The sequence below is a fragment of the Somniosus microcephalus genome, chromosome 17 (genome assembly GCF_052327205.1).
Source record: "Somniosus microcephalus isolate GS21.2 chromosome 17, FLI_Smic_1.0, whole genome shotgun sequence".
Taxonomy (NCBI): domain Eukaryota; kingdom Metazoa; phylum Chordata; class Chondrichthyes; order Squaliformes; family Somniosidae; genus Somniosus; species Somniosus microcephalus.
In genome coordinates this window covers 26,445,898-26,459,785 of record NC_141003.1, presented here as the reverse complement: position 1 = coordinate 26,459,785, position 13,888 = coordinate 26,445,898, and the positions used below count along the sequence as shown (strand labels likewise).

Genomic DNA, 13,888 nt, shown 5'->3' with positions numbered 1-13,888 from the left:
CCTCGCATTCTCTCACAGCAATCCCATTCATAAGGCCAAATGTCACTATTGGCACCTCAGCCGCATTCTAATACAGGAAACTTTCGTTTAACCGGAGGTTAAATGTCCGGAAAGCTCTATCTACTGGCAAAATTCAGGAGCCATTTCCTATAAGTTTTTTTTACTTCTGGTTGCTTTTTATTTCCAGTCAGGCTCTGCAAGGTCTAGCTGAAGCTGTTGCTTAGCTACAGAGACGCTTTTAAGCTGTTGCCGACTGTTTTGAAGCACAGGGTTTGTTGATTCACACGGAGCTGGTTTCTACGGCAGTTTTGATGGTACAGCACCAGCTCAGTCCCGTCAGTGCCGGATACCAGAAAGTTTCCTGTATGTAGTTCTGCACCCAGGAAATGGTCGTCAGAGGCTAAGCCAGCTAGAAAGCCAGGTTAGAGTAAAGAGGAGGGAGGTGTGAGCGTGTGTGTATGAGCAAGAGAGGGTGTAGGACATGCAGATACAGTTCCATGCCTAGCAAACAGGCAAACCAGTCCAATCATTGGGCCCGAGAGTATAGGCTAGGAGGAGAGCAGGCCAACGTAAGGGGGAAATCAGTGAGGGAGGTAGATGATCCTATGATCAAGGAAAGATAAAGTGTGTTTCATCTCGAGTCCAAATGACTTGTAGCAGAATTTTAGAATGCTAGTCTAGGAGTTCATTCCATGTTTAAAACATAGGCACAGAAATTCGGGTCGGGGGCTTCCCGCGGGTGCAAGGCCCCCGACCTGCACTTAGCTTGCGCGCCGGCCGTTGAGCTGTGGGCCCCCGTGGAATTCCGATCCTGGGCCTGCTCCAACTGCCGGCGCACAGTGCTTGCGTGTGCCAGGGGCGCAGTTAGTTCGATGCGTCCCCTGGGATTACGTGGGCCATGGAGAGCCAATCGGAGCAGGGAATGCCCATTCATAAGTTTATAAATACTACGGGCCCCAAAACATCACTAAATCTTCAAATAAATTTTTTTTTAAATCACATTTTTTAAATAAACTATAAATTACATGAAATAACTATTTTAAACAATAATTTTAATTTTTGAAAAAAATAATTTTATTTTCTAACGGGGCTAAAAAATAAACTTACCTTGCTTTAAAGTATTTAAAAATAATAAACCTGTGGAAAAATGTTTTAATTTTAATTAATTCACCACTTACCTTGTAAAAAGCAGGCCTTACACCTGCTTTTTAAATGTGTAACTTCTGGAGACTTACTCTCCCGGAAAAACCTGCAAAAAAAACCTACGTTCGATGCACACGCGCAGCCTCTCCTGCGCACGCATTCGAACTCTGAACCCCTTCTTTCAGGGGAACGGAAGTGCCGGTTTCCCGTGCATGCGCAGTGCATGCAGGAAACCGGCACTTCCATTGGGCCTACGGGCAAGTACCCCATGCATACTCACCCGTGGAGACCCGAATTTCTGGTAGTCTTTGAATTTCTCCTACTACAAAGCATCTCCAGTGACATCCAATTGCATGTGAGTTTCAAAGCAAAATTCCTTGCAGTCAGTGTTACAACCTTGAATAGTCACACTTTTACAGTGTTAGATTGTCATTTAAATGGGGTATATACCACAATTAGTCACATTTAACTCTATTATGTCCAATGATCATTTTGTAAGAAGTATATCGCTGTGAGGTTTGCTGTTTTCCCCTAATTCTCAGTGAAATTTGCTGCTGTGTTTCTTTGTCAGACTGTGACTGACCTGCGACCAGCCTCACGCTACGAGTTCCGTGTTACTATGGTGTCCTGGGGAGAGCCTGAACACAGCTGCTGTGACAGATCTTTAACAAGCTATATAACAGGTGAACTCAATGTGCTATTGCAGTCTCTTGAAGCGGACCCTGTTGTGCGCACACACGTCTCTTTAATTTGTCTTTCTGGACACAAAGTGGAAAATGCTTCCAGTGTTTCAATATGGGTTTCATACCTGAGTTATTCTTGCATTTTCCCACAATTTGCATTGTGTTTTGTAACTTCTGTTTACAGCAGCCTGTGTGGTTTCTTTGGCAATACAGATTGAAAGAACTTGTGGGTCCAAACATCCAGGAATATATCAGATAGTATGCTATAGGATCATTTTGCACCCATTAAGAACTGCCATAACTTATAAGGTTTTCTGTCATGTTTTTGATTAGCTTTTGTCTTGATTTAGGCCATATATCCTTCAACGTTCCATGTTTTACATCTACAGCCCCGTGTTTATCAGTAAGGTCAATGGAAAGTGCACTTACCCTTCTCACACTCTTGATCTCTTACTTACAGAAAATATATATATAATTTAAATATTGTGTTGTGACTTCGACAATTGGGGCGGAGTTCACATTGTTGGAGCAGAATAGATGGTGCTTTAGTCTTCAGCTGGCCATTCTACCTGGGACTCTGGGAGGGCTCAGTGCTGCCACCGAATACCTGAATCAGCGGCGTAGGTAGGAATGGAAAGCCCCCAACTTATGGTGGGCAGGAAACAATCAACGGTCTGACGTCCTTTTTGTTATATTGTACATATAATTGTACTCGCCACTTTGTTTTAAATGCTGCTACCTCCAGAACAGACGCAGAGTTAAAACATTTTAGAGACCGATACACGGGGACGGTACATTTAGAGGTTTACCCCACGTCCACTCATGTTATCTATCTCTTCCTGTTATTTCCATTGACTTATCTGGTGGGCAGTTTCTCTCGTAGCTTGAGTTTTAAAGCTGGGCTTTGTGTCTGACTGTTAACCTGGGGGAATCCATGATACGCTCCTCTGCTGTTGCTGCATTTCACCTGCGTGTGACCAGATCCGTGTGACCTGTGGGTACACCCCTGGCCTGGATGTGGCGGTATTCCATAGCCCTGTGCCAACAGTCCATGACCGCAGAATTGCCAGTCCCTTTTGCTTTATTTCTTTTTAAAAGCTACTAGAATTATCCAACATGCACCTTCCTTTGCAGTTCTGGGAGCTCTGATTTACAAAGGCTCTATCTGACGAGTGGTGATTCTAGCACAGTCAATGAGTTCTGAGGGTGGATTGAGGTAAAGCCATTATCGTCCCTTTAGCCCCTTTTGCAGAGATGTTTCCCATAGACGAGGAGTGCTAAATAAATGCAAGTTGTTGTTGATGATGAAGAATATGATGTCCATGTGCAGTTTCCCTCAGATTCCACTCCGTCACATTGTCCCATGGTCTTCTCTCAAGCACAAACTAAAAACTAAAAGCTTATATTTAAAAGTAAAACTTGTTTTCTGTGCTCAGTGCTCACCAGAGTAGTGTCGGTTTGCTGATGGCTATTCCTCTCTCTGTCCTGCATTAAAGATAAGGGCCGTGCATCCAGAATAGCAGTTTTCTTTTGCTTCGTATAATTTATAAATTATGATTGCTTCTGAGCGCTGCCAGGTAACGGTAGCAAAAGCTCTCAAGTCATTCCTAGTGCTACAGTGAACATTAATCCATTTAAACAACTACAGAAGCGTTCACGTCGTGGCCCTGTTTCAACCAATTCTACCACCACCGCGCACAGCAAGTAGTGTATACATCGATTTCGTACCGCTAGTTTGATCAAGTACCAACATCATGCCTGAAGACGGAAGTAGTTGTCGATGTCAGAAACACGGGTCCTTTTCAAGACCGGCATTGACGGTTATATCTGCTAATGTTGAAGGGTTCTCTATAGCTAAACAAAACATCCTCGCTACATTATGCAATGAGTTGGAGTGTGATGTCCTCTGCCTGCAGGAGACACATAGAGGAAGTGAGAAAAACCGCCCAAAAATACCAGGAATGGTCCTGGCTATTGAAAGACCTCATCGACAATATGGCAGTGCTGTATTTGTTAGAGCTGGTTCAGTTGTAGAAGCCACTTCTAAAACAGAGGAGGACAACATCGAAATTCTAACCGTAGAGCTGAGCAAAGTAGTAGTGACCTCAGTGCACAAGCCACCTGGCACAGATTTCAGCTTCTCTAACCCTGTACCCAACCTGCACAATAAACCACAGATCATCATTGGAGACTTTAATAGTCACAGTACCCAATGGGGGTACAAGGAGACTAACAACGATGGAGAAGCAGTCGAAGAATGGATGGACGCTAACCAGCTTAGTCTCATCCACGATCCTAAATTGCCAGCCTCCTTCCACAGTGCCCGCTGGAAGTGTAGATATAATCCAGATCTTGCCATTGCCAGCAACGACATCGCTGGCCTCTGCAAGAAGCTTGTCACAGACCCAATACCACAGACACAACACCGTCCTATTGGTATTCAGGTAAATGCAGCAGTGTTACCAACCATCATACCATTCAAAAGGCGCTTCAACTTCAAGAAGGCCGATTGGAACGGTTTCACACGAGCACTTGACCGCAAGGTTAAACGCATTAAACCACTACCTGAGCACTACAACCTCTTTGCAAAAGCTGTCCAAAAAACAGCTAGAAGGAAGATCCCCCGAGGTTGCAGAGTACACTACATCCCTGGTCTCACCAAGGAGAATGCTGAACTCGACTGGGAGTATGTCTCAATGTTTGAATCTGACCCCTTCTCAGAGGAAACAATATCTACCGGTGAGAGGGTGATGTTAAGTATCCCTCAAGAATGTCATAAACACCTGGAACACCTTGATAGAGACAACAGATCTTACAAAAAACAGCAAGAAGGCATGGTCTCTCATACGCAAACTTGGAGGTGATCCCAAGAAAGCTGCCCAACATCCAAATGTGTCTGCTAACCAAGTTGCACACCAGTTGCTCCTAAATGGAAAAATCAACAAGAAACAACCAAGAGCACAACTAGATAGGAAGAAGTACAGCGATGATCCTGGCTTCACTAGACCATTCACCATGGAAGAGCTGGAAACTGGTACATCTAATCTAAAACACGGGAAAGCAATTGGTCTTGACAACATAGCAACGGAGCAGTTAAAGCATTTTGGACAGAAAGCAAAGAAGTGGCTCCTACAATTGTTCAACCACTGTCTGGCAACACACAAGCCACCTAATATCTGGCAGAAGGCACATGTAATAGCACTATTAAAGCCTGGAAAAGATCCCTCAGATCCTAAGAGTTTTCGGCCAATTTCACTGCTTTGCCACACCTATAAGCTGTTTGAACGCCTGATACTCAATAGGATAGCACCAACTGTAGATGAGAAGATCATTCCAGAGCAAGCAGGTTTCCGCCCCGGCAAATCAACAACAAGCCAACTGCTCAACCTCACACAACACATCGAAGATGGTTTTGTGCAAGGGATGGTAACAGGTGCTGTTTTTCACAGATCACAGAAATCACAGAAACCCCACAGTGCAGATAGAGGCCATTTCGGCCCATCGAGCCTGCACCGACACATATCCCACCCGATCCCCGTAACCCCACGTATTTAATCCCCCTAACACTAAGGGTCAATTTATCATAGCCAATCAACCTAACCCGCACATCTTTGGACTGTGGGAGGAAACCGGAGCACCCGGAGGAAACCCGCGCAAACACGGGGAGAATGTGCAAACTCCACACAGACAGTCACCTGAGGCCGGATTCGAACCCGGGTCCCTGGCGCTGTGAGGCAACAGTGCTAACCACTATGCCACCGTGCTGACCTGTCAGCAGCATACGATACAGTGAACCATAGACGTCTCCTCTGCAAGATTCTAGAGATGACAAAAGACATTCACTTAACAGAGCTGTTAGAAAGCATGCTTTAGAATCGCCGGTTCTATGTTGAACTAGGTGGGAAGCACAGCAGGTGGCATATTAAGAAGAATGGTCTTCCTCAGGGAAGCGTGCTTGCACCGCTGCTGTACAACATCTACACGAATGACCAACCTATAGACGGTGTCACACGCCGTTTTATATATGCTGATGACTTGTGTCACTGCCCAAAGCACTGATTTTAACACCGTGGAAAAAACGCTTTCTGAGGCCTTGGAGGGACTAAAATCCTACTATGAAGAAAACCACCTTCACGCAAACCCATCAAAGACACAAGTTTGTGCATTCCACCTCAGAAACCGTGAAGCCAAACGCCAGTTGAAAGTAACCTGGTGTGGAGCAACACTGACGCATTGCGAGCACCCCATCTACTTAGGAGTCACCCTTGACCGATGCCTCACCTTCAAGAACCACATCGAGAAGACAAAGGCAAAAGTGAGCGCACGAAACAACATCCTGAATAAGCTCACTGACACAAGATGGGGAGCAAGCCTGAAAACATTGTGAACCAGTGCACTTGCTCTTTGCTATTCCACTGCCGAATACGCCTGCCCTGCATGGGAACGGTCTACTCATGCCAAGAAGATGGATGCCGTTCTGAATGCAAGCTGCCGATTTATCACAGGTTGCTTAAAACCAACAAACACCAACAGCCTATATATCCTGGCGGGTATCGCTCCCCCTGATATAAGAAGAACGGTAGCCAGCAAGAAAGAGCGACTCCGTCAAACATCAGATGAGAGGCACCCTCTGCATTGTCATACACCTACACCCAGACGCCTAAAGTCAAGGAAGAGCTTCATGAACAGTGTTGTTCCATTACAATCAACCCCATCTGAAGCCCGCATCGCCTTGTGGAAAGACCGGCTCGCCAGTCTTGAACAACCCCCAGCGATGGAAATTTTACCTGATGAAAGCCTCCCCCCAGGAGCTAATTGCAACTGGGCAATCTGGAAGTGCCTTAACAGACTTAGGACCGGTGTAGGTTGCTCAAAGGTGTCACTAAGCAAATGGGGATATTCAACCAGCCCGACAACTTGTGAATGTGGAACTGAGGCACAGACTATGCAACATCTCCTGCAATGCCCATCGTTAGAGGAACCCTGCACTGTTGCAGATCTTGCCGAATCCAACAACAAGGCGCAAAAATGTGTCCAGTTCTGGCTGGGCTATGTATAGACTGTCCGTGGACACGATAAGAAGAAGAACTACAGCTCAAGTACTGAAGCGAGCAAGAGACGAACATCTGTTGTCGCACCAAATCCAGGGACCATTTGCACTGAGTGGAGTACTGGTGCATCACTCTGAGCAGTCCCCCACTCCCCAGAGTCAGTTGCACTTATTGCTGAATGAGTCGGGGAGTAAATGATCATGTTTCGCAAAATTAGCTGTGGGATTATCCTGTCTGTTACACCACCAGCAGTAGTTGTATTATATACTTTGGCAGGGACTGAAAATCTATGATGCTGACAGGAATGTGCTAATGCTGTGACAGGCAGAGACAGAAGCAATTGAAAGCTGGCTTTAACCCAAAGTTGGCTGACAAAAGTCCCATGCTTAGACCTCTGACAGCTCAGTTACAGACCGGAGTCACATCTTCAATCAGACAAGACAAGCTTCACATTTTAGAACAAATTTGTTATACACACTGCGACCTGATGTCCCCTAGTGGTGAAAGGAAATGGAGCATTGGAGTGTCTGAACCAATGGGAAATGCCACAGCCACTCTGGGGCGCATTGCGCTTCAAATTTCTATCAAACAACATGCACGAGGACATAAAGATTTACATGCATGTTGACTAAGTTCCCATTTTGATGAGCTTTTTAATTTAAATTAAATAGAATTCTATTTGTAGGATTGTATGGAGATGAATACAACAACAACTTGCATTTATATAGCGCCTTTAACGTACTAAAACATCCCAAGGCGCTGCACAGGAGTATTTAAGACAATAAATTTGACACTGATCCACATAAGGAGAAATTAGGGCAGGTGACCAAAAGCTTGGTCAAAGAGGTAGGTTTTAAGGAGCGTCTTAAAGGAGGAAAGAGAGGTAGCGAGGCGGAGAGGTTTAGGCAGGGAATTCCAGAGCTTAGGGCCTTGGCAACAGAAGGCACAGCCACCAAAGGTTGAGCGATTATAATCAGGGATGCTCAAGAAGGCAGAATTAGAGGAGTGCAGATATCTCGGGGGGGGAGGGGGGGGTGGTGGTGGGTGTTGTGGGGCTGAAGGAGATTACAGAGATAGGGAGGAGCGAGGCCATGGAGGGATTTGAAAACAAGGGTGAGAATTTTGAAATCGAGGCGCTGCTTAACCGGGAGCCAATGTATGTCAGCGAGCACAGGGGTGATGGGCGAACGGGACTTGGTGCGAATTAGGACACGGGCAGCCGAGTTTTGGATGACCTCAAGTTTACGGAGGGTGGAATGTGGGAAGCCAGCCAGGAGTGCGTTGGAATAGTCAAGTCTAGAGGTAACAAAGGCATGGATGAGGGTTTCAGCAGCGGATGAGCTGAGGCAAGGGGGGAGACGGGCGATGTTACGGAGGTGGAAGTAGGCGGTCTTTGATATGCTGCGGATATGTGGTTGGTGTATTGATTTCTTTGTGGGTTCAATGACGAGACATTTATGAAAGAGAATGACTTTTAATCTAAAGCTTGTTCAACTCTTTTATACAGCTTTTACAGGAGACACGATGCTTGTGATGCATCTAGAACGAAACTGAAACTAAACCCAAACTGCTTGTCTCTCGGTCACATGCCCTCTGCTGGTCAGGCACAAGCAATCAATACATGCAAACATGCTATTAAGGCATCATAATCGAACAGGCAAATACCATCTCTATTTGCTGATATCATTACATCTCCTTTTCTTAAAACAAAAGTATTTTACTTTTAACTAACAACATGTTTTCTTTGTATTAATCTGCATTTTAACTGTAACACTTAATGAACTTACATTATCATTATCATGATCAAGGTTTTTTAACCTTGCTTTGTGTGTTCACATGAAATATGTCAATACACTAGAACTTGAAGAAAGAATAAGATAACATTACTTCCTTCTATAACAATAGTCCTTAAATTTGCTCAATGAGTCTCTCAGGAGGCTTCATGTGTCTTGAGGATTTTCTGATTGATTGTCCTTGAATCTGAGTTGTTGCCTCAGATGATGTGTTCTCAGCTGTGTGATCAGGTTGTTCAACAGTATCAGTCTCTTGACCTGCTGTGGCTGGTCCCATGAGAAGATCTCGACGATTTCTTCTCAGAACAGCACCCTCATCTGTCTGAATGGTGTATGATCTTGGTTGAACTTCACTCAGGACAGTTCCCTTCTGAGTCCATGTGTTTGTTTTGTCTTTCAACCTTACTTGGTCACCAGTGTGGAGTTCAGGTAGGTTGTGTGTTCCTCTGTCATAGTAGTACTTTTGCTTTTCTTTCTGTTGCTCTTTGAACTTCCTCACTTTCTCCCCCTCTTTTGTTTTCAGGAGGTTCTCCGGGATGGGTAGGTTTGACCTTAGCCGACGTCCCATAAGGAGTTGGGCTGGTGACATACCACACTCGAGCGGCGTTGTGTGGTATACAAGCATGCTTTGGTAGAAGTCAGTTCCACTGTCTTTTGCCTTGTACATCAGTCTTTTCACTGTCTGGACCGATTTTTCCATTAGTCCATTGGACTGTGGATAGTGAGGACTTGACGTTGTGTGGACAAAGTCCCACTCTTTGGCAAAGTGTCGGAAACTTGCATTGTAAAACTGGGGTCCGTTGTCTGTGAAGACCTCGCTTGCCACGCCATGTCTGGAGAATATGGCTTTCATACATGTTATCACAGCATCTGCAGTGGTGGTGTACAGTCTACAAACCTCTGGATACAGGGAGTAATAGTCTGTGACTACAAGATAGTCCTTCCCTTGACAAACTAATAGGTCAGCGCCTACCTTCTGGTAAGGTCTGTCTGGCGCTGGGTGTGGCTTTAGTGGTTCTACCGGATTGCTTGCTCGATATTTCAGGCATATTGTGCAGTTTGACACCTCATTTGTCACATCTTGGTTGATTCGTGGCCAGTACATCATCTCTCGTGCCCTTTTCTTACACTTTTCAATTCCCAGATGTCCTACATGGATCTTTTTTAACATCTCTTTTCTCAGACTCTTTGGGATAACTATTTTACTTCCTTTGTAGATGATGTCTTCGACCACTGATAGTTCCACCCTGCAGTTCCAGTACTCTGCCATGTCAGGTGAGCAGTCTTGCTTCATGTTGGGCCATCCATCCAAGATGCTTTTTCTCAGTCGTCTCATTGTTTCATCTTTGTTTGTCTCAGTCTTTATGAGCTCCATTTTTGCATCTGCTATGGGCAGTGCACTTGTGATCATGTCCACGTAGGCATTCACTTTTTCATCCATTTTGGTGTTTGCGGGCTCACTTGGGTCAACAGCTCTGGACAACGTGTCTGCTGTATACATCAGTTTACCCGGTGTACACGCAACATTCAGTGTATAGCGTTGCAGCCTGATCATCATTCTTTGTATTCTGAGCGGACAGCTATTTAGTGGCTTTTGGAACAATGCAATCAAGGGCTTATGGTCAGTCTCTACACTGATTGCTTGTCCTGCCACAAACTGGTGAAATCTTTCACAGGCGTATGTGATGCTGAGCAGCTCCTTTTCTATTTGAGCATATCGCGTCTCCGCGTCGGTCATTGAGCGCGATGCATATGCAATAGGTTGCCAGTAGTCATATTGTTGCAGAAGAACGGCACCGAGCCCACTCTGTGATGCATCTGATGATATCTTGATGGGTCTCACTGGGTCATAAAACCTCAGAACTGGTTCCTCTGTGAGCAGTTTCTTTAGATCGCTCCATGACTTCTCATGCTCATGATTCCATTCCCATTCTATGTTCTTTTCAGTTAGTCTTCTCAGTGGCGCCATCTTTTCTGAGAGGTTGGATATGAATTTACCCATGTAGTTGATCATTCCATTAAACCTCTGCACGTCCTTTTTGCATTGTAGCTTTGGCATATTCTCAATGGCGGACACCTTTCTGGGATCTGGTCTGATGCCCTCTCTGCTAAGGATAACTCCCACGAATGTCAGTTCTGTCACCCCGAGCTGGCATTTCTCTCTATTCAGCTTCAGGTTTGTTTTCCTTGTTGCTTCCAGCACTTTTTTCAGTCTCTCGTCATGCTCAGTTCTCGTGGTTCCCCATACTATGATGTCATCCATTGATGTATCAACTCCCTCCAGGTGCTCATAGATCATATGGATAGTCTTGTGATACACTTCAGGAGCTGAGGCAATGCCAAATGGTAACCTTAGGAATCTGTATCTGCCAAATGGACTGTTGAACGTGCACAGTCTTGAACTTGCTTCGTCCAGCTTCATCTGCCAAAATCCTGATGATGCATCTAACTTGCTGAAATACTTTGCATTTGCAAACTGTGCCATGATTTCCTCACGTGTAGGAAGCTTGAAGTGTTCTCTCTTTATTGCTCTGTTTAGATCTCTTGGATCCAGGCAAATTCTGAGCTTTCCATTTTTGTCCACTACGACGAGGGAACTCACCCACTCAGTTGGCTCATCTATCTTCTGAATCACGTTCAGGCTTTCCATCCTGTCCAACTCTGCCTTCAGTTGCTTTTGAAGAGCCAACGGAACTTTTCTGCACGGATGTATGACCGGTGCCATACTTTTATCTACTCTGATCGTGTGTTCTCCTGGAATGCAGCCTAGACCCTTAAATAGGTCTTTGTACTCTTTCATGAGTTCATCATAGACTGTCTCTCCTTCGCTTTCCACAATGAGGACTCTCTTTACCAGGTTCAGTCTCTCACAGGCTTTTAAACCTAGTATGGCTTGCACCTCCTTTGGCACCATGATTAATGCTAACGTGTGTTCTCTGTCCTTGTGTGTCACTTTGACAATGCATCTTCCTTTCACTGGTATTTCAGTACCTGAGTATCCTGTCACTTTCACTTTGATTCCATGTATCTTTGGTCTGGGTCTAATTTTCTTAAAATCAGTCTCTGATATCACATTAACTTGTGCTCCAGTATCCAATTTAAATGAAATGTGTATGTCATTCACTTTTAGTGTCAACATCCAGTCTCTTTCTTTTTTTTTGTTTTCAGACACAACATCTACATAGAACTCCTCTATGTCGCTTTCATCTACTGCATGGACCTTGCTTTGTTGCACTTGGTTCTTGCAGCAACGGGCATAATGGTTGTTTTTGTTGCAACTATTGCATGTTTTACCATATGCTGGACACTTTTTTGGTGGATGCTGTGTACCTCATCGACTACATGTCTTTCGATTGTCCCTTTCATTTTCGTTCGCTGGCCACGCCTCTTTTTTCACATTGGCGCTCTTTTTGTTAACCGGTTTGTGTCCGTTCTTTCTCACTGCATCCACGTTGCAGCTATCGTCACTGAACAGCTCCTTTGCCTGCAACTTCACAGTCTCTGTAGTCCTACACAGTGCTATGGCTTTTCCCAGGTCTAGATCTTGCTCTCTTAGCAGTCTTTCCCTTAGACCATTATTCGGAATACCACACACCAGTCTGTCTTTTATCAGCGAGTCTGTCAGTCCCCCAAATTCACACGATTTGCTTCTGTTTCTCAGTTCAGTCACATACTGATCAATAGTCTCACCCGTTTTCTGTACACGTGAAAAATCTGTGCCTCTCAAACGTCACGTTACATTTAGGTGTGCAGTAGGCCTCAAACTGTTCCATTATTTTATCTAGCTTCATTTTGTCTCCATTAGCAGCGAATGTGAAGTTATTATACACCTCCAGCGCTTCATCACCCACGACATGTAAGAACAGTGACGATTTCCTTTTATTACTTTTCTCGTCAGCTCCGATTGCTGATAAATACAACCCCAAACGTTGTTTGAACCTCCTCCAATTTTCAGCCACATTACCTGTCAACTGAAGCGTCGCCGGTGGGTGTAAACCTTCCATTTTTTCACTTCGTTAGCTATTCTCCAATGGTAAGCAACGATGTTCTCTTTTGGCTTGCTAATTTGTGGAGAGCTGATTTAACTTCAGCTTTTTCCTCTTCATCTCTTTCAATCACTTCTGACACCATGTATTGATTTCTTTGTGGGTTCAATGACGAGACAGTTATGAAAGAGAATGACTTTTAATCTAAAGCTTGTTCAACTCTTTTATACAGCTTTTACAGGAGACACGATGCTTGTGATGCATCTAGAACGAAACTGAAACTAAACCCAAACTGCTTGTCTCTCGGTCACATGCCCTCTGCTGGTCAGGCACAAGCAATCAATACATGCAAACATGCTATTAAGGCATCATAATCGAACAGGCAAATACCATCTCTATTTGCTGATATCATTACAGTTGGAAGCTCATTTCAGGGTCAAATATGACACCAAGGTTGCGAACAGTGTGGTTCAGCCTCAGACAGATGTTAGAGAGAGGGATGGAGTCGGTGGCTGGGAACGGAGTTTGCGGCAGGGACTGAAAACAATGGCTTCGGTCTTCCCAATATTTAATTGGAGAAATTCTTTGCTCGTCCAGAACTGTGTGTCGGACAAGCAGTCTGACAATTTAGAGACCGCGGAGGGGTCGAGAGAAGAAGTAGTGAGGTACAGCTGTGTGTCGTCAGAGTATATGTGGAAACTGACACTGTGTTTTCGGATGATGTCGCCAAGGGCAACATGTAGATGAGAAATAGGAGGGGGCCAATGATAGATCCTTGGGGAACACCAGAGGTAACGATGTGGGAGCGGGAAGAGAAGCCGTTGCAGATGATTCTCTGGTTACGATTAGATAGATAAGAATGGAACCAGGTGATAGATACAACAGACAATACAACAACAACTTGCATCTATATAGCGCGTTTAAAGTAGTAGAATGTCCCAAGGTGCTTCACAGGAGTGTTATGAAACAAAATTTGTCACCGAGCCACATGAGATATTAGGGCAGAAAGAGGTAGATTTTAAGGAGCATCTCAAAGGAGGAAAGAGAGGTTTAGGGGGGGGAATTCCAGAGCTTAGGGCCTTGACAGCAAAAGGGCAGTGGTAGAGTGATTAAAATCAGGGATGAGGCCGGAATTGGAGGAGTGCAAATATCTCGGGCGGGGGGGTGGGAGGGGAGCGGGGAGAGGGGAGGTTGTGGGGCTAGAGAAGGTTACAGCGATAGGGGGGAGCGAG

General features: G+C 44.9%; 1 protein-coding gene across 4 annotated transcripts in view; it reads left to right on the top strand.

Moving 5' to 3' along the window:
• The window catches only part of ptpro (protein tyrosine phosphatase receptor type O), a 202,106-nt gene that overhangs the window by 129,592 nt on the left and 58,626 nt on the right, over positions 1-13,888 (top strand). For all 4 annotated transcript variants that reach the window (XM_086010114.1, XM_086010113.1, XM_086010111.1 and 1 more), the window contains exon 10: positions 1,715-1,826. In XM_086010114.1, the coding sequence (XP_085866240.1) occupies positions 1,715-1,826 (112 nt within the window). The remainder of the gene's footprint in view (positions 1-1,714; positions 1,827-13,888) is intronic.